General features: G+C 34.5%; 1 protein-coding gene across 9 annotated transcripts in view; it reads right to left on the bottom strand.

Moving 5' to 3' along the window:
• The window catches only part of TASOR (transcription activation suppressor), a 53,724-nt gene that overhangs the window by 27,028 nt on the left and 4,529 nt on the right, over positions 1–22,167 (bottom strand). For all 9 annotated transcript variants that reach the window (XM_086697865.1, XM_086697863.1, XM_086697864.1 and 6 more), the window contains exons 2-11: positions 18,018–18,163; positions 16,758–16,850; positions 16,016–16,088; positions 15,480–15,571; positions 14,650–14,784; positions 12,071–12,195; positions 9,927–9,958; positions 9,087–9,192; positions 8,216–8,319; positions 8,033–8,136 (exon numbers count right to left, since the gene is read on the bottom strand). In XM_086697865.1, coding sequence (XP_086553991.1) covers positions 8,033–8,136; positions 8,216–8,319; positions 9,087–9,192; positions 9,927–9,958; positions 12,071–12,195; positions 14,650–14,784; positions 15,480–15,571; positions 16,016–16,088; positions 16,758–16,850; positions 18,018–18,163 — 1,010 coding nt within the window. The remainder of the gene's footprint in view (positions 1–8,032; positions 8,137–8,215; positions 8,320–9,086; positions 9,193–9,926; positions 9,959–12,070; positions 12,196–14,649; positions 14,785–15,479; positions 15,572–16,015; positions 16,089–16,757; positions 16,851–18,017; positions 18,164–22,167) is intronic.

The following is a 22,167-nucleotide window of genomic DNA, read 5'->3' as shown; positions in this document are numbered from 1 at the left end:
AGTTGAGCATCCAACTCTTGATTTTGGCTCAGGTCATGATCCCAGGGCCGTGGGATCAAGCCCCATGTTGGGCTCCACGCTGAGTATGAAGCCTGCTTAAGATTCTCTCTGTCCCTCTCCCTCACTCGCATTCTCTCTAAAAAATAATAATAAAAATAGAAATGGCTAAAATGAAGCTTATTTCAATATACCTCCTGAATATCAGAATAGAACCTCCATGTCCTCAATAAGTATTTCTAAAAAATATTAACAAGAATCTATTTAAAAAGAAAAAAGACCAGGCAGGTCTTAAAAATAAGCAAATACAACTTCTAAGAAATCAAAAATATTATGTGAAATTGGAAACTCAACGAATGGATTAAGTAACAAACCAGACACAGCTAAAGACAGAATTTGTAAACTAGAGGGTAACTATGATGAAATCACTCAGAATGAAGCAGAGAAACAAGTAGATGTAAAACACAAGAGAAGTTCACAGACATCAAGAACATAATGAAAAGACCTGATATAGGATGCTCTAGGTTCCTAGAAAAACAGTCTACAAAGAATGAAGGAGAAGTATAATCAGAAAGATAATGACTAATTGTATTATAGAAATGCATCTATAAATCCAGATATCAAATTATACCAAGGTGGATAAATAAGAAATCTATACCTAGATATAGAGTTGAAAAACACCAAAGACAAAGATTAAAAAAAGCAACCAGAAAAAAGATGACGACCTACAAAGGAACGATAATTTGACTAAGAACTGACCTCTCAACAAAAATAGAAGCCAGAAGATATTGTAATATAGTCAAAGCACTAAGGGGAAATAGCTGTCAACCCAGAATTGTGTACCCAGAATCTAACAAAGAATACACTTTTTTTGGCAAATCTACAGAGCATCTACAGGGCATGTTCAAAAATTGACCACAAAGTTGGCTTTAGATCAAGTATCAATACATTTCAAATAATCACCACCTGTTTTGATTATAACAATTAAATGGGGAAAAAAAAGACAAAAGTATTCTTATATATTTGGAAATTTAAAAACAATCCTCTACATCACATATCAAAATAGAAAATCATAATGGAAACTAAAAAGTACTTAGAACTGAATGATAATGAAAATCCTACATATTAAAAGTTGTGGAATGCAACTAAAAGAGTACTTGCATTGACCATTTTTCCAACTTAAGAAAGCAGAAATAAAATGAACCTCCCAAAAGTTGAAATTAATAGAACAGCTAAAATTAGGAAAAGAGTAAAACAAAGATATAACAGAAGGTTAAAACCATAATTTGGTTAAGATTAATAAAACACACAAACCCCTGGTGAAAGTGACTAATAATAAGGGAAGGCATAATGAAAATATTATCACATAATAATGCTCACAGCAGCTATTAATAGACTATTTAAATGACTATATTGCAATAAACTCAAAAACAGAAAAAATGGACAAATTCCTAAAAACCAAACAAAACCATAATATATCTAAACTGACATAAGAATAGAAAACCTGAGAAGTTTAACTATTTTTTTTTTATTTTTTTTAACGTTTTTTATTTATTTTTGGGACAGAGAGAGACAGAGCATGAACGAGGGAGGGGCAGAGAGAGAGGGAGACACAGAATCGGAAACAGGCTCCAGGCTCTGAGCCATCAGCCCAGAGCCTGACGTGGGGCTCGAACTCCCGGACCGCGAGATCGTGACCTGGCTGAAGTCGGATGCTTAACCGACTGCGCCACCCAGGCGCCCCAGAAGTTTAACTATTAAATTGAATCAGTACTTTAAAATCATACAGAAAAACGAAGACAGTTTTGTAATTAAGTGCTAGCCAACATCCAAAGAACAGATTATTCTATTATTCTAATCATATGTACAAACATCTCTTACAAAATGAGGAAAACTATCCAACTCAATTCTGAGAAGCTAGTGTAACTTCTAAGTTTTTATTTATTTATTTTGAGAGAAAGTGTGTGTGTGCACTAGCAGGGAAGGGGCAAAGAGAGAGGGAGAGAGAATTCCAAGCAGGCTCTGTGCTGTCAGTGTAGACCTTGATGCAGGGCTCAATCTCACCATGAGATCATGACCTGAGCCAAGATCAAAAGTTGGACACTTAACTGACTGAACCATCCAGGTGCCCCCTAGTATAACTTTGATACAAAAACTAGACAAGAACAAGATTGCAGGTCAATCTAACTTATCACAGATACAAAATTTTTCAACAAAACATTCACAGATCAAACCATACATTACAAAAAAAAAAAAAAAAGTGAAGTTGGTGTTCTTAACTAGCAATACAAACATAGTTTAATACTGGCAAAAAATAAATGTAATTCATCTTCTAAGTCTACAGAATAAATATTACATGTGATAGTTAATTTTGTGTGTCAATATGACTGGGCCACAGGGTGTCCAGATATTTGGTCAAACTCTATTCTGGCTGTTTCTGAGAATATTTTTGGATGACTTTAACACATAAGCTTTCCTGATTCTCCAGCTTGGTGACTGCAAATTTTGGAATTTTATGGGCTCCATAACTGTGTGAGCCAATTCTTTATAATAAATCTCTTTCTATATATGTACATCCTATTAGTTCTGTTCCTCTGGAGAACCCTAATACACCTTGTTACCAACTTGATAAAAGCCAAAAACAAAAACAACAAAAAATGAAAAAAGCATTAAAAAAAATTCAAAACCCATAGTGGTTAAAATAATGAAGGAAATTTTTAAACTGATAAAGGTATCTATGAAAAATCTACTACAAACTTCCTACCTAATGGTTCATGTTAGACATGTTCTTTTTAAAATCAAAGACCAGGGGTGCCTGGGTGGCACAGTCGGTTGAGCGTCCGACTTCAGCCAGGTCACGATCTCGCGGTCCATGAGTTCGAGCCCCGCGTCAGGCTCTGGGCTGATGGCTCGGAGCCTGGAGCCTGTTTCCGATTCTGTGTCTCCCTCTCTCTCTGCCCCTCCCCCGTTCATGCTCTGTCTCTCTCTGTCCCAAAAATAAATTAAAAAAAAAAAAAAAAGTTGGAAAAAAATAAAATAAAATCAAAGACCAGAGAATGCCTCCAACTACCACTTTTATTCAACATTGTACTGGAGATCCTAGATTACACAGTAATACTAATGCAAGAAAGAGAAATACAAAGCTTGAAGACTAGAAAGGAAAAAAAACCAATGTTGCTTCCAGATAATAAAATCTATATAGCAATCTCAATGTACAAAAAATAAATTATTCAAATTTCATACTCTGATCTAACATATAATTAATACATAAATATCAATTACATTTTTATATACACAACGAACAGAAAATGTACTGAAATGGAAAATACTGTTTACAATCACACCAAAAACAATTAAATGGCTGGGGATAAACCAAACAAAAAATAAGCAAGACATGTACCCAGAAAATTATAAAGCTCTACTAAAAGAATACCCTAAAAGAGTAAAGAGATAATCCTGTTCATGGATAAGACAGTAACATAAAACACATCAATTCTCTCAAATTTCATCTATAGATTAAAAAAATCTCAATAGGGCTTTTTTTTTTGGGGGGGGGAGGCACCTTAAAATCTGATTCTAACATTTTTTTGCATAAAGCAAAGCTGAGGGGAGCCTAAGGAGCTCACTCAGTTGAGCAACAGACTCCTGATTTCAGCTCATGTCATGATCCCAGAGTCATGGGATCCCACATCAGCCCAGAGCCTGCTTAGGATTCTCTCTAAAATGAAAAAAAAAAAATTAAAGAAAGAAAAAAGCAAAGCTAATATTTAAATATTTGAAAAAAAGTTCCATCTCAAATAGCAAAACAGTTCCCAAAAGAGGCAGTTGACTCTACCTCATATCAAGGCTTCTCGGTGGAGAAATGTTTCAGGAACAATTTGGTATTCATATTGGGGAAAAAAATGAATATTGGATTCCTATATTATATCACACAAAAACAAAACAAGCAAAAACCTATTTATTTATTTAAAGACCTAGGTGCCAAAGGCAAAATCATAACATATTCAGAAGAAAACACAGGGGCAATACCTGTAAGATCTAGGGGGTAAGGAAAGATTTCTTAAAGTCACAAACAGTGCTTAACATTCAGGCAGATAAATTTAAACACACTGAAGTTAGGAGTATCTGTTCTTCAAAAAACACCAGGAATAAAGTGAAAAGGCAAGCATAGATTATGAAAAAAAAATTCTAGCACACATAGCTCAGTATTAGGACCCAAAAATGTATTAAAAATTCCTCTAATAAGTAAGAAAACACAAGGCAGGGGTACCTGGGTGGCTCAGTCAGTTAAGCATCTGACTTTGGCTCAGGTCATGATCTCAAGGGTTGTGGGTTGGAGCCCCACATCAGGTTCTGTGCTGACAGCTCAGAGCCTGGAGCCAGCTTTGGATTCTGTGTCTCCCTCTCTCTCTGCCCCTCCCCTGCTTGCTCGCTCGCGCTCTCTCTCTCTCTCTCTCAAAAATAAACATTTAAAAAATTTTAAGAAATAAAATAGTAAAAAAAATAAATTAAAATAAAAAAACAAAGCACTCAAACAACAGGCAACTGAATATGGAAAGAAATACATTCATAAATGGATGATCAACTCATCATATTTCAGGAAAATACAGGCTAAAATCACAGTACAATATATTTTATACCTACCATACTGGCAAGATTATGCCACAGTCTGACTATACTAGTAACCGTGAATTTACGAGAACTTGCTGGTAGTAAGGGATATAAATTGGTACAAATATTTTTTTAATTGGTACAGATATTTAAAACAATTTGACATTATCTTGTAAAGCTAGTCATGTAGAATTATGATTCAATGATTCTACTTATCGATAATAAATCTAATATACTAGATATATACCCAAGAGAAAAAATTTTTGTACATGTCACACTGGGAGATATACAGAAGAGTGTTCACATCAGAAATAACGTTCAAATTTAGTGACATATATCATTTTCCTTTATATTAAGTTAGTTTTAAGAATTACTAACTTATCACCAACCAAAAGAAAGCTCAATATAATTTTACTTATATTACAAATCTCCTTGTGAGGAAATAAAATTTCCCTAATTTCTCTGTGGTCCTCCAAAACTAGCCTTCTGATGCACAAAAAAGTAAATATACAGATAGGGAAATGTTTGCATTCACTTCCCCCAGAAATATTTTACTCCTCACATACTTTATAGCCAATTATCTAAGTAACTGCTCTGATCCAAAAAGATAATTAAATTTCTCTTATCTCCCCGAGAGTGCCACGTGGGTACACAAGAGGAACAAGAGGTTACAGCACAGATTAGTTCCTATGTTTTAAGTTCCAGAGGGCTGAATGTATCCTGAAGAGATTTTATTTATTTACCACAGTATTGGAGTTAATATTCATCACATTTTCTTTTTCTTTTTTTTTTTTTCTTTTTTTTTTTCAACGTTTATTTATTTTTGGGACAGAGAGAGACAGAGCATGAAGGGGGGAGGGGCAGAGTGAGAGGGAGACACAGAATTGGAAACAGGCTCCAGGCTCTGAGCCATCAGCCCAGAGCCCGACGCGGGGCTCGAACTCACGGACCGCGAGATCGTGACCTGGCTGAAGTCAGACGCTTAACCGACTGCGCCACCCAGGCGCCCCTATTCATCACATTTTCAAGGAGAACTTCCCAGAAGGGGAGGGAGACAGTGGCCTTCTTCCCTTAATAAGCAAAGAAAAGTAATTTTTTCTCATCCCTTGCCTGTGGAATATCCAGCCACCTGCACAGGATAACAGACCTGTCTTTCCTCGGGATGCCCTAAGGCTAAGGACTAGGGGGCAAAGGAAGGCCAATATATTTACTACCGTGAGGTATTCACTAAATCTATCTCTGATTCAGAACATTTAGTGTGCATATTCAAGATAAAACTATTGAGAATTCAACAGTCCCCAATGCATCTCCCATCTTCATTAGAACTATGAAGAAAGTAGCAATAGTTAGAATAATTCCCAATGAGGTTGCAGGAAAAGGGATAGCTATACAAAAATATCTCAACTCCGTTAGACTCAGGTAGTATACCCCTGCAGAATGCTCATGCCCTCTGAGACATAGGATCTTACTCTATTTCTTAACCCTGAGAAAACCCAGTCCTCTAAGAATCTAATATAGTACTTGCTCAGGTGAAGAATAAGATACCAGTATCTTTCTATCCCGAGTCTCACTATTAGAATGGAAGATACTGTAATTTTCTGATAAACTCCTCATTGTCAAGATTCTCAATACTCATTCTCTGAAATGCAAGAACTGAACAGATTTGGATAACCCAGTATCTCACCATACCCAAACCTACAATCTGAACTTTCACTTTCTGAACTCAGGAATTAAACAGATTTTGATGTGAGGAATAGTTGTATTAGGCAAGCTTTCAGAAGAAAACAAGAAATGTAAATATAAGAGTATATTCATATGTGGTGAATGTGCATCTGTCCATATGTATGTGTTATAAGATGCCCACTCCAAAGATCTCCAGCTGGTTAGTCAAAAAATTATTGTTAGATGTCCACCAATTCATAAGTGTATAAACTCTGCCTATAAATTTTGTACACAATTTGACTCTGCCACTCTAAACAATGGATGGGTTAAGAAAATAAATATGCATACAACAAAATTCTACATAACCATTAAAAATGCAGTTGTCCGTTCTGAAAATCACTGATAGTAACCTCCATTTGACTACCTGGAAATTGAGGCTCAATAAAATGAGTAGAAAGAAGTTAACTGCTGAAAAGCTTTTATCACATGGCATACCTGTGCAAAAAACTTCTTCCCCTATTGAAATGTCTCATCAACATTTATAAGTGAGCTCATCTATCTCAGGTTAACCGAAACCTTGGAATAACCCCTCTCTGTAACTAACTCCTCTCCTTCAGCAGAACTACACATAATAGCATGTATTCATCTTGTTCTTTCCTAAACCCATCACAACTAATGCCTGACCTAAACCCTCAATCTAAACTCAATAAAATCAGTATCTATTATTGGATACTACCTAGTAAACAGCTTTTTTTTTTTTTAATTTTTTTTTTTTTCAACGTTTATTTTTTTTGGGACAGAGAGAGACAGAGCATGAACGGGGGAGGGGCAGAGAGAGAGGGAGACACAGAATCGGAAACAGGCTCCAGGCTCCGAGCCATCAGCCCAGAGCCTGATGCGGGGCTCGAACTCACGGACCGCGAGATCGTGACCTGGCTGAAGTCGGAGGCTTAACCGACTGCACCACCCAGGCGCCCCAGTAAACAGCTCTTAAATCAGTCTCTTCTTATATCATCGTTCTTACCTCTCTCCTCTAACCCACTACCACCCTCTAATGTAATGCTACTTTCCTGCCTCATCTCGCCTCTTTATTCTCTACAGAGTAACCAAATAAATTTCCCAAACACGGATCTGATCATGTTGTATACACAATCAAAAACACATCCTGTGCTCCCTTTAAAACCAACTGCTCTTAGGATCACACCCAAAATTCCAAACATTTGAACACTGCCTACACAACACTGCAGGACACAGGCCCCACCCCCACAACTTTTCTAGTCTCAAGTCCTACCACTTCCCCCAACTACTCTAGTGTTCCTTTCTCTTTCAACCCTCACCAAGCAATTGTTCTGATGATTCTTCAAATATGGCACAGTCCTACTAGAACAAACCATATTGAGTAACTCCATTTATCACTCTGTATATGATCCAGAAAAGTCCTTATCTCATTCTTTTGGAATTATACACCCTGCATAAGAAAATATTCAATAAATATTTGTTGTCACAATCACAAAATACAATAAAGATACTTCATGGAGAAGACTTGCAGAAGGTCTAGTGTCATGGCTTTAAAAAAAAAAAAAACAACGACGACGACTACTAAAGGCCATAGTAAAATGGTTCACTAAATAATATCAACAAAGACAGAGACCCTATGGTACTCTGAGGCAAAAATGAAATAAATTGAAATATTAATATGATCACTTATTCAAACACTTATTTCTAAGGGAGAATGAGGAACATTTTAAAACCTTTCACTCACAAGTTTTTCTTTCTCTAGTTTTTGTAGTAAACTCTCCATGTTACTTCCAATTCTTGTCTTTTCTACAACTTCATAAAGGCTGCAATACATTCCATTCTTCAAAACTGACATAAGAAAAAATACAAGGTAAATATTCAAATCAAATCTGCTTCTTATATATTTTAATAAAATTAAATTACTTACCTTCACTTGGACCTAAGTATGTTTCCTTATAAAACAGCGCCGGAGGGATTTTCTGTTTCAGATGATCAATACTCATAACTGTTTCAACATCTAACTTTTCGGGACTGAAAGAAAATTGAAAAAGTGTGTTTGCCTCACCTATATTTTTAACTCTAGCAATGTTATCTCCTTTCCACCCACAACATACTATTAATATTAGACTTGATTCTAAAGAGGATTGGAAATGGGAAGCCCAGATATATAGAGAAGTAGATAGGAAGACTGGTAATATCACCAACCTTCCATTTTTAAGCCAGAAGCTAATCTTATACACCAATTTTCCTAACCACAAAGGATTAAAGGCTGTCCTTTTATTAAGACAATTTGAGTATGAATCCTGAACATAATCATCAAACATTTAATGAAGGCCCATAATGTTTGGGTGGTAGCAAAAGATCATTTTAGACCATTCTATTCTAATATATGCTGCACAGGACTGAAAACAGTCTATAAATTTTAACTTACCTCACCACATCAAAGAGGTTTCCAACAAAGAACTGATAACTTTTAGGTCTACCATGTTCAAATTGCTAAATGACAAATATATCTAATTAGGATAAAACTTTGAAAAATTACTTTTAAAATTTAAAATCATTCAGAAACTTTTATGCTATAAATGTATATGACTATTTAGCCCATTCTCAAACCAAGATAGAAAAGCAGAGGGCCCATTTTGCCAACTGTGTTTCCCAAGTTATCAATCTTTTAAAACAAATTGACATTTATATTGAAGTTCTTGTGGACCAAAGCAAAATTTAAATATAAGAATAAAAAGCAAAAGAAGAAACTATATTGAGCAACCGCTAATTGCTATTTCTTATAACATACTTACAGCTTGATAGGCAAAAAAGCACGAGTGGTTGACCTCAGAGAAATATAACACAAAAGCTTTCCTTTATTTAAAAGCTGTCCTTTCCACAAGGTGTAGTTAAATTTGTCTAAATAAAAAGAATGATATAATTCAGCCTCTAGCAGCCCAGAAGCAAATACATGTTTACTACAAATAAGGGAAAAACATCTATGACAACAAAAAACAAAAATCACACAAAAAACACCCATGACATTGCTATTTAGGAGAGAGTTCAAATAATAGGATTTTTGTTTCAGGTATCTTTTCCCCTACAGGATTATTCCAGCTGCAAAAAATTAACAAATTTGTCTAAATGTCCTCATATCAGACAGTTGAAGAGCAAAGACCAAGCATTTACTGCCTTCTTATTTCACCCAAAGGAGACTATCTTACTATATTAAATCCAGTGAACTACACAAATCACAAATCCCCACAGCATCTCCTACCCTCTCTACTCACTTTCTTTTCATTGTGGAGAAACTTGATGACAGAAAATGTCAGTTTTGCTTTTAATCTTTTCTGTGTCTTCTAAATCCTAAACTTCTGATAAATGTATTTTAATTATCTAAGTTGTAAAGCTTGTTTGTTTACTTTTATCAAAGTGCTAAAATCCTTTGGTTTACTCATAGTTTCAGCAGCTTCTAAAGAAGACCTTATGCTTGGACAACCAAATGTTGATGCTATATCATAACATGGCCTCACCCCCTTTATCATACTTTGCAGATTTTTGTCCATTATAAAAATAAAGCAAAACACTAATTTTTTTACTTTATGTATTCTTCCAATTTATAAAACTAAAGGAAAATAATAAAAGAATCTTACCAGTGTTTCTATCTGCATTGAAACTGTTAGATCTACAGGTTTTAAAAAGAAAAGAAAACATTACTGATTGGTAACAAGAAAGTTAATATTCAGGATCTTGACATAAGCACTGTTTCTAATGGCATAAGGTACAAGAAAAATTAAATCCTTTTTATCCAAGTGGGAAATACATATGAACTACTTATTACAACACTTAATACATCCAAGTCTATATGAAGAAAACAATTACTTACTTGGCTCAAATTACCATATCTGTCCAAATTTATGGGAGCTATTTTCCCCAAAAATAGTCATCAGGAGAAAACAGAGTCCATTAAAGTCTCTGTGAATTACTTTGTTTTGGTGATAAGATTTGAAAAAATAGCCTCAAAATACACTTAAATGTATTTATTTATCATTCAATAAATATTTACCAAGTTCCTATTATTTACCAGGCACAGTTCTAGATAACAGGATTACCAGGATGAACAAAGCCCCTGCCTTCATAGAGTTTACAACCTCATGAAGATTCCAGGCAACAACCAAAAGTAGTATATAGTTTACCAGATGATGGTTTTAAGTCAAACCAGAAAAAGAGAAAGCAATAAGGTTATGGGGTTAAAAACAAAAATCATGAAAGGCCTCACTGATAAAGTCACCTTTAAGGAGAGATCTGATAAAGGTTTTTAGTGTAAACAGTGTAGCTAATTGGGAAAAGAGAACAGTAAATGCAGAGGCCCTGAGGCAGAATGATTCATAGCAGCATTTGAGGTATAGCAAAGGTGTTCAAACAATGCTCATTTTTAAATGATATGGAGACCAAAAGATAGAATCAAAGAGGCAAAAAAAAAAAAAAATTAACACAGTTACAATTCCTGGAGGTATGACCTCATAATTACTAAGTGGTGGATGTCTTTTAAAGATTACTATCGAAAGGCCCTATTGTAAATTTATCATGGAAATCATAAACACAGAGCCACAAGAAAAATGAAAATCACAAGTGTCTGGATAACATATGAACTGCTACTTATGGCTATGGATGGATGGCTACCAGGGCTATTTGGTGACATGAAATAAGTGTGCTGGATCTCAAACAACTTAAAGAAAGACAAGATGATTTGATCTGGAAAACCAACGAAAAGGTTGACCTCAAAAATGTGTTTCATGATATGTGGCTTTTTAAAAACAGTATTTCTAAATTAGTAAGGCTCATACATAACTTTAAACAGACATTTGACCATTTCACCTACATCCCTATACATTTACTTATTCAATTTTACCAACATTTTTTCTGGAATCACCACATGGGCGAAACAATAAGGGAGACTACTTTGCATTTGGTCACTTTGTATTAAAGCTTATAAGAAATCATCAGTGGTACTCAACTCACTGAAAATCAGAATCACCTGGAAGCTTTTAAAATTACCAATGCCTAGGGAGGGCTAAGTTCGTTGATTTCAGCTTATGTCATGATCTCACGGTTTGTGAGATTGAGCCCCACATTGAGCTCTGCACTGACAGCACAGCCTGCTTGGGATTCTCTCTCTGCTCCTCCTGTCTCTCAAAATAAACAAACACTGAAAAAAAATTACCAATGCCTAGGCTCCTTAATACACATTTGATTTAATTTGTTTGAGGTAGGATCGGGGATCTTTTGTAGAAGCTCCTCATTTGTAGGAGAGCTAACACACAAAATTTCACTTTTTTTTAAAAGCTGCATTTTAGGGGCACCTGGGTGGCTCAGTTGGTTAAGCGTCTGACTTCAGCTCAGTCATGATCTCACGGCTCCTGGGTTTAAGCCCTGCATAGGGCTCTGGGCGGATAGCTCAGAGCCTGGAGCCGCTTCAGATTCTGTGTCTCCCTCTCTCTCTCAAAAATGAATAAACATCAAAAAAAAATTTTTTTTAATAAATAAATAAAAGCTGCATTTTACTCAACTATGCAAACCTTCAATATCAAGAAAAAAAGGGTTAACTGGTGAGGTTTAAGTAAATTTTAGTTGCATATAAAGTACATTTTTCACACTCTACTTTTACAAGTCATCATAAACACTGCACCTAATTAGTTGCAAGGCAAGAAAAAAAATGGGAAGAAAACAGTGTTCTAGGCCATGCAGGATATGTAAATTAGTATTCTGAATGATGTCTAAAACTCATGAGTCTTACCTTGATGAAGGTACAAACTTCGGAGTTTGTATATCATCTTTGTAAGTAAAAGATACAACAGCATACGGACACACATGTCTTGGTCTTCGCCTGAGTTCATCAAAGATATACTCATAAAAATAATACTAAAAATAAGAAAATGCAAAATTAACTTCTATAAAAAGACAAAAAGGTACAGAGTAGAATCTTTAGTTGCCTGACTTTAGAGAAACATAACACCATTTAAATATCTCTAACAGGAAGTATCTTTAAGCACTGCTTGTTAATTTATTTAAAATAATTTGCACTTTATATTAATTTTATGGTATAAAATATTCTGCTTCTATCTATCTATCTATCTACCTACCTATCAATCAATCAATCAATCAATCATGCCAGAGCACTAATAGGTACTTGAAAAAGTTATTACTAAAGAGCTGAGGGCTCGGTATGTGCAACAAATTTCCTCATAAAAATGTTACAAATGGACATTTATAAGCTCCAAGCCAGCCCAGAAAAGTCAATTCAATCCGAAAAGTAAAATACTAAGGACACAATCTCAACCAAATCTAGTATTCTGTTCATTATTTCAAAAGAAAAATATATTCTTGGCTCTAACCACAGACTAAGCAGAAAAAAGGAGGTAGAAGAGATTATGAACATAGGTGACAAATGTAGCTAATTGTCTTACTACCCATCTGTTTCTCCCCTTCACCTATTCACAACATTCATTAGGGTTTTGTGACTCACAGACTAGTGATTTTTCTGATTTTTTTTTTTTTTTTTTTTTTTTGAGAGAGAGAGAGAGTGAGCAGGGGAGGGTCAGAGAGAGAGGGAGACACTGAATCCGAAGCAGGCTCCAGGTTCTGAGCTGTCAGCACAGAGCCTGACATGGGGCTCAAACCCACAAACTGGAAGATCATGACCCAAGCCGAAGTGGGACACCTAACCAACTGAGCCACCCAGGCACCAACCCAGACTAGTGATTTTCATTAAAAAGAATGCCCTGGTTTATAAAGAAAGCATTGTCCTTCAAAGTTTATTCCCTTGGGAAACTACTGATTTTCAATATTGTTGCTGCTCTAAAAATGCCTGGAAATTTTTTGGAAACATCAAGCCAGTTTACAAGTTCTGCTAGAAAAACCTACTGCTTTAAGAAAAGGGCGGGGGGGGGGGGGAGGGGGTACTGGGTGGCTCAGTGGTTAAGCATCTCTTGACTTCAGCTTACAAGGTTCCTGAGTTTGAGCCCCACATCCAGTTCTGCACTCATGGCACAGAGCCTGCTTAGAATTCTCTCTCCTTCTCTTTGTCCCTCCCCCACATTTGCTCATGTGCACGCTCTCTCTCTCAAAAACAACTATACAAAAAAAAAGAAAAAAGCCTATTGCTACCTTCTCCAACTACTGTTCAGAAGGCAAACAAACAAGTCAGCCCAGACATCTTTGGTGAACATAATTTTTGCTGAAAGCCCCCAACAATATGTCTTGCCCATTCAGAGTCTTCAAAAAGTCAACTATACACTTCAATTAAAAAAAAGTTTCAAGGATATCTGGTTGGCTCAGTCAGTACACTGTGTAACTCTAGATCTGGAGTTTATGAGTTCAAGCCCCATGTTGGGTGTAGAGATTAAGATTACTTAAAAAAACAACAACAACAAACCACAAAAAAAAAAAAAAAAAAAAAAAAAAACCCACAAAAGCTTCACTCACACTCACAATTTTTTTTTTTTTTTAAGGAGCTGGGTGTGAAGCCTGCTTGAGATTCTCTCTCTGGAGAATCCTGAGCCTCAGACAATATGGCAGCAATGGCCAACACCATGATTCACCTGGTGAAACATGAGGAAAGGACCTTGCTAACTTGTCCCCAGACTCCTGACCCATCAAAACTGTACAACAATAAATTTGTGTTGTTTTAAGCCACTAAATTTGTAGTAATTTGTTATGCAGCAATAAAAAACTAGTACAATGAAACAAACAAACAAAAAAAGGTTCTCTCCCTTGACCCTGCCTGCGCGTGTGCACTTCCAAAACAAAATGACTAAAATTTGGTAAATATTATACTTTTAAGTACCTGTAGTTTACTGTATTATCAATTATATCTGAATAAAACTTGCATCTTAGAAAACTCTAAGTTTGTAGTCTTAGAAAAATGTTAAAATAAAAAATATCAAATCAACAGTGCAAAATTACATCAATTAAGGTAATTTAAGGGGCTTCAACTTTACCTTGAAGAATGAGTAGTATTTTATTAGACAGGATATCTTTCTAGGCCAGGATCTAGGCCAACAGAAGCCTAGGCTTCAAATAAAATGAGGTTTACTGAGGGCAGCAATCATACAAAACATCAGCTTGGAAGGAAGAACTAGACTAAGAAATGTATTACTTTGTTAAGTCTGGGGAGCCACAAGACTTAGGTTTCTGAATGGTCTTGAAAACACTGAACAAACAGTAGTGAGAAACACTGGAGTCTGGTAGTGTTATATGGACACCAGAGGTTAGACTGGTGTGGTGGCAGAAGGTACAGAAAAGGAGACATTTTAAAGGATTTGATGACAAAACAGATATGAAGTCATTAACACTGAAATGAATCCAGGCACTTACCTGGGTAAGCTCATAGGCTCTGTAAGCCAAAAGTGATGTAACTCTATTCGCATTCTTTGACACGTGACATTCATGCTTCGGCGTTGGGTCCAAAGCACTTTTATTTAATATAGATTCCAAACTTTTTATTTTACCCTAAAATAAAGAAAACCTTTTAAGTCCACCTAACCTAATTATTGACTATATGACATTACAAAATACCTCTCTGAATACAGATCACCTATGACAACAGTTCTTTCCTTTAATACCTGGTAACACTCAACACTTTTTACCAATATTGAAGCAGTAAAAAGGAGTTAACCATGAAAAAAAGTGCTGTTTGAATTTAATAACAAGGAAATAAAAAAATTTTTTTTAAATGTTTATTTTTGAGAGAGAGGGAGAGAGAGAGAGAGAGAGCCAGACAGACAGACAGACCACGAGCAGGGAAGGGGCAGAGAGAGAGGGAGACACAGAATCCGAAGCAGGCTCCAGGCTCTGAGCTGTCAGCACAGAGCCTGATGTGGGGCTCGAAACCACAAACCGTGGATCATGACCTGAAGTCGGACACTCAACCGACTGAGCCACCCAGGCGCCCCAAGGAAATAAAAATTTTATTCACAACACTGTTCATTAGCCTAAATGACATTACCAGTTGTATTACCTCTTCATTCTTTTCTTTGGAAAGGAAGTCAAATAGATTAAAGATGGCAAACCACTCTTCAAAGTATGTTTATCTACTAAATAAAGCAAGCATCAATTTTAATTTAATCAAACTCCTAAAGACAGAGCCAACTAAAATCCAAACCAAATGCTGTCTTTGATATATGAAATGTAAAAGTTAAAATTACCTTCATTATTTTAAAAATAACAACATCGCCCACTGCCCCAGCTTCCAAAGGGTTAGCTTGTAATAAATCAGCATACTTAGAAAGATAGATACCTAGTAAAGAGGGAAAAATTAAAGAATTTGAATAAGGGCACAAATACTAAAAAGAAAATTCAAACATTTAATCTAATGATGAGAGAAAAAGTATGACAACTTAAAAAAAAATGTAATGGCAGTAAAGACAGTGGATATTAATCCAAAGCAAAACAAACAAAAACAAAACCTAACCACAAAACAACAAAAAAACCTGTGAAACTATCCAAATTTCTCAAAATCACCAGGACTGAGTTAAAAAAATAATAATCTTTGATCAATTTGAAGTATGCAAATCAGAAACAAAGGGTAAAACTGGTTTTACGCTGCATAACCTCAAACTATCCTCCTTTTTCTGAGAACGTGACAAAGCAAACATGAATTTAATTATAAGGACTGCAACAAAATTAAACATGTTTAAGTGGCAACTTAATAATAGATAAATGGAAAAAAAAAAAAGATTACCCATGGAAGGACTGCCAAGAATGGTTATTTTGGACTGGCCCACCTGTAATCCTTTTTCACATATGCTTTGCACCTAAATAAACAAAACACTTCATCTTGCGATCATAATACATTTAAAACATGAAAAGATAATTTATAAACTTGTTTTAAATAAAATACAAGCTCCTAAACCCTGTAAGTTCTACATTATAGAAATTTTATACACATGACAATTTATGACTAAATATCAATGTGAAACTGGCTTATGCTTCCAATGTAACCATAGCAGATATCCATTTTTGTTTATACTAGGTGTGACAGATACTCAGAATTCATGCCACTCGTATATACAAACATTCCCTTTTAAAGAGAATTAGAACTGGCAAAACATTTAAAGAAAAAGTAACTCCACCTACACAACTTTAATTAAAGGAGACAAAACAGCTCCTAGTACATATAATCAACAATACAGAAGATAATCTACTTTAATAAAGAGAAAATTATTATCAAGCACATCCTAGGCAAAGAAAATAGGCTTGGTCAGAGAAAAAATAAGCACATTTGAAAAATAAATTACATAACAATGAAATATCTTGCCCTACTAAATCATTTCTTCCACATATATATCCATTTACACATTATCATTTATAGTAAAATGTAAAACATTAGTTTATAATTACCAAGTGTATTGTTCACACTGAAAAATTAGTAACTTACAGTGGAAACATCCTCAAATTGTTTTTTATAAAAGGAGTTCACACACCTGATATCGATCAACCATAAGAAATGCATAGGATTCTGAAAGTTCTTTATCCAAACGACCATCAAACTTCAGTTCTCTTCGCTTTTCGGTGAACTAAATAAAATAAAATCTGTAATAACTCCTTAGCATGTGATTACGTCTTTCAAGCTAATAGCTTCAGGAATTTTATTTCTAAGAAATCCCAAATGTAACCAAAGCAGAAATGATCTTTTCTCTCCCTATAATTTCCATGCTTCGATTAATTTTTACCCCATTATAACTAGCTCTTTATACCTTGTAATAATCAAATAAACATCTAATATCTATGAATTTTAACTAAATGTCTACTAAAATTTTGCCATATTCCAACTCTCCCACAGATTTTTAAGTTAATAGTTACCTTTGGATCTCTCATTTTACATAACATGGTACACTGCATAAAGTAGGTGGTTTAATAAATCTCTGCGGAATGGCCAACTTCTGGACTATAAACTCAATTAGGACAAGGAAAAATGTTTTCTTTATAACTACATTCTCAATGCCAAGTACATAAGATGTACTCCATATATATTTCCTGGATACAAGTGACATCCTCTAAGTATAACTCAACTGCAAGTCACCCAAACTGCTTTTACTTTTAGATACAAGCAAATGGATATACATTCAAAATATGGAACATACATCTAAGAGATTTATATGCAGTATTCAGGCCACTACTGATGTTCAGTAATTAAAGAATTATTACACAAAATTTTCATATAAAGTTAATAAATAACCCCTATCACACCCTAAAATCACATCAAACTATCAAGGTTTTAATTTTCTCAAGTAGCCAGTAACTTCAGGGATTCCTTCGAAGTTCAATTCTGGTAGCACTGGGTTGACCACTTTACAAAAGTACAAAATTAATAGTAGTTCATGTGCATTAGAAAGCAACAAACACAAAATATTTCTAAACATCTCATTTGTATTACTGCAGAATTCCTCATTCTGGCTTTTCCTAAAAACGTTTATAATCTACATGAAACTTAAATTTACTATCTTACATACTTAACTATTCCCCTTTGTTTACATTTTTTTTTTTTAAGTTTTATTTATTGGGTGCCTGCATGGCTCAAACTCACGAACCGTGAGACCATGAACTGAAGTCAGACACTTAAACTGAATGAGCCACCCAGGTTCTCCCAAAACTAGCATTTTTAAAGAAAAGGAACATAAAACAACTTCCAGGCTATTAACTGGTTATGAAGAATCTTACAATAAGTACTATTTAAAACTTACCTCCTTTTCCAAAAGTTCATTATGTATCAAGCAAGCACGTTTGTAGTTAAAATTTGTTACTGAGGTTGGTTCAAGGTAAGATGAATGGAGAATATTTAGAACGTCTTCAAATTCTCGAGAGCCTGGAGTTAATGGCTGAAAAAGTGCTAAAACAAAACAAAACAAACATTAATTTTAAGATTATTCCTTCTTAAGCGTAATTTCTTAAACTTTTGTGGGCTTACTATAACTTTTAAATAAGGTTGAAATAAGGCATCAAGGCTAAGTTTGTGATATTCAAAAGAAACACATATTAACGGAGAGAAAATAAAAATCAATTGCCTACATTGTTCAGTTCCTTCAGCAATAAGTATCTGGCCGTTACACATGCACGAGCAGGTTACAATTTTGCAAACCTTAAGAATGTTACATCAGGCAACTTTAATTGCATAAAGACTCTCATAAGAAAGAATCTGTGCATAAGCTCAACTTGTCTCCACTCCTTTTTTATGTTACACTGAAATAGGTCTAGGACCATTTACTTGAGCAAACTAAATGCTTACAGCATAAATGAATGCATAAAAACATTTAAGATACTTATGTATCTATATAATAAAACTACCCTACCTGGTTTTTAGTACTAACGTTAGAATAAAATACACTGCATCCATCGGCTTCTTGTATTACCAATACAAAGTAGTGGGACATTATGAAAGCTTAGTGAAATGGAAAGATGTAGAGCTCTGGAGTGAAGCATGGACACAAATATCAGATCTAGCATTTACTAGCTTTGTGGAAGTCCCTGGGTAAATCAATTCACTTAACCAAAAATAAGCTCAGTTCTCCTACCTGTAATTCATTCCAGCTATCCTAATAACCACTAAATTCTACCTGCCACACATGATACAATACACAGAAAAAGCTCTAAGCACAACATCTGTTGTTCAAGTAAGACAATAAAAGTTTTTACTCCCCACACCTACAACTATTCCATAACCCATTTAATTTTTAAAATACTTAAATATCCACTTGTTCTTAGACCAGTGGATTACTGGTCTAATAATTTCAAATTTCCACTTCATGCATGAAATAGTTTAACTTAATAATAAATTTCAAGAATCTATGTACATAAAATTTCCCCAAGCCAAAAAAGGAACTACTTATATTTCACTGTATATAGAAGTATTCATTCATAGAACTTGGTTATACTGTGTTACCTTAATTTCTTTTGAGGTACTATTTCTAAAGAGTCAATAAATTTCACGGTCAAAATACTTTTAGGCTACTACTAAAAATTGTACGTACTCTTAACAGTACTAGACAGCAAATAAGATATTTTCACCGTATTTTCTAAACATACTATTAGGCTTTAAAGGACATGTCAAATGACATATCCATCCATCCCTTCACCAAACCATGTATATTATTGCAAAAGTGTCTGTAAAACTGTAACGTGTGTATAAATGTGTATATCGATGACAAAATGTGTATATACGGTGCCCACTACTTTGGGATCGCACACTAAAATAAAGAAATAAAGCCAACATAGTTATAATGCAATGAAGACACTGACTAGGGTTAATCAGAAAAAAAAAAAAAAAACAAAACCTCAAATAGAACAATTAAACACAAAGTGTCCTATAATCAAATTTGTAGCAGATGAATACATTCAATAATCTACTGTTGTAACCTCCACGAGAGCCAGAACCATATGTGCTTTATTACTCTACCTTTATCATATGCCAGTAGCTAGAACTGTGAGCACTAGACCCAAGTAAGTTGAATAAGTAAGTTCGTAAAGAAAGTGAGAATAAACTTTCTCAATGATTTTTATACTGAGGGGTGCCTGGGTGGCTTAGTTGGTTAAACAGCTGACTTTGGCTCAGGTCATGATCTCATTATTCATGAGTTCAAGCCCCACATCAGGCTCTCTGCTGGCAGCACCAAACCTGCTTCAGATTCTCTAGCCTCCTCTTTGCCCCTCCCCCACTTGCATTCTCTTTCAAAATAAACTTAAAAAAAAGTTTATACTGAATACAAACATATTCTACACCTACCAAAGTATCATTGCTGTGTCATCTTAAATTAAGTCCCACAGATTCAATAATTCAGTAATATGTAAAACAAAATATAAACTCTGAAATAAATCCTCTTAAGTCAAAATCAGTTTTACAGAATAGGAAAAAACATCTTTGTGACTGTCCCCAACTAAATTGGGAAAAACTTGGCAAGGAGAACAGCATGTATTTGGAATAGTCTTTATAGGCTTTCACATCCAAAATGGGTTAAGCATGATTTCAAAAATTGGGTTTTATGCACGATTCCTTTTTTTGTTGTTTCTAAGTGACTTCAGACATCTAAAATGCTCCTTCTGCAAAAGTGTCATGTGGCTTTAAACTTCTATGAAATCTTACAAGTCTACATAAAGCATTTTCCTTAGTTAAGCTGTCCCAACACTATTTTGACTATCAATCTAATCATATGGGGAAAATTTCATCATATAAGTTTATAGAGAAATTAACATTCCAATGATCAGAAAAGTACTTAACATTTGTTTCATTCCAAAGCAATGTCCTATAGTCATGTCAAGTGTCCTCAAGTAGACTGCCAGTGGGGGGAAAACATTCTTGTGAATGAAAATATAGAAAAAGATGCCTGTGTCCTAGTTATTTTATATATCAAATGATTCCATTGGCTTTACTAGTTAGGCCAAAGTTGTAATTTCTCTTTTTCCTCCCAGTTTTCATTTCTACAAAAATAAAATCATGCTGTTAACTCTTTTTAAGGATTTCAAGTCAAAGTGCTGGTAATCATAATTAGAAATTTAACAAGTTTTTGTTCTGAATGTACATTCCCTAGTGGCCTATTTTGTCCTTAATAATCCTCTTAACACTCCACATCCCTTGGTCAACATATCCTATCACTTCTCTTAAAGAAAACATGTATACATCATAATCTTAATTATAGGCCATTATTTGAGGCAATTAATAAACAACCCTGTGATTATCCAAATGGGGACCAGAACATTTTATATGATAATTATTTCACTTATGAAAAGTCAGTATCCAATATATTGTTTTCTGGATTCTGACAATTACTGAGTCTAACCACTAGTGGGTCATTATTACTATTTAGATAACTATACTAAGAGCTTTACATGAATTATCTCATTTAATCATTAAAACCATCCTACTTAGTTCAATTATACTCATTTCACAAATGAACCTGAGAGCTAACAGCCAATATGACCCAAGGTTACATAGTTGTGAATAACAGGGCAGGTAGGATTCAAATTCAGGCTGCCTAGCTCCAAATCTTATATTCTGAACTCTAAGTAGAAGATGTATGTGTGTGTGTGTGTGTGTGTGTGTGTGTGTAAGAGCTGAAACTGATCATTATAGAACTGGGAGAATAAAATTGTTTCTTCATTTTAGACCAAGAAATCATATAGAACACTTAGACACAGAAAATTAGGTATTAAAGAAAAAGAACTTGATGTCCAGGATTATGCTCTTTCTACCCTCTTATGTGTCTCTTCTATCAAATCTCTTGTTTTTCTCATTTTAATAGAGCCAAAAGCCAACGTGCCCTTTTTAGGGTTCTAAAGGTTAACAGAAGTAACCATAGTTCCTCCACACACCGAGAAACACGATTTTGCTTATTTATAGGATTTCCATAACATACATGTCAGAAATGAGTTGATGTACATAATTTACAAGGTTTCCTTATGGACAAAATTGATAATAGATGTTTTATGGGACTGAAGAACAGATTTAAAAAGACATTAGGAGATTTATAATTCAGACAAGGAAAATGGATCACAAAATTAGAACTAGAATTCAGGTCTCCTGACTCCATACTATCCATACTATCATTAAATATTTTTTACTACTGGTAGCATACAAATATATATTGAATTTAATGGTCTATTTAAGCAGTTGGAATAGACATAAAATTTAAGTCATGCAACAGCTTTGTTCCTTTGTCAAAGTAACAATTTTCAATTACTTTTACCAATTTACTTAGTGTAAATGCCAATCTTTATGTTTGTATTACGATTTATGTATATATGTAAAACAAAAAACCCATCTATATATATATGTAAAAATAAGCTAAACTTTTAAAAGATAGACCACTATTATCAAAACATATAAATAGCCAATGTGAAATA

The sequence above is a fragment of the Puma concolor genome, chromosome A2, assembly GCF_028749965.1.
Source record: "Puma concolor isolate L17-30 chromosome A2, mPumCon1.1.hap2, whole genome shotgun sequence".
Lineage (NCBI taxonomy): Eukaryota > Metazoa > Chordata > Mammalia > Carnivora > Felidae > Puma > Puma concolor.
The sequence above is the reverse complement of the archived record's forward strand: the minus strand, read 5'-3'. Positions and strand labels throughout refer to the sequence as shown.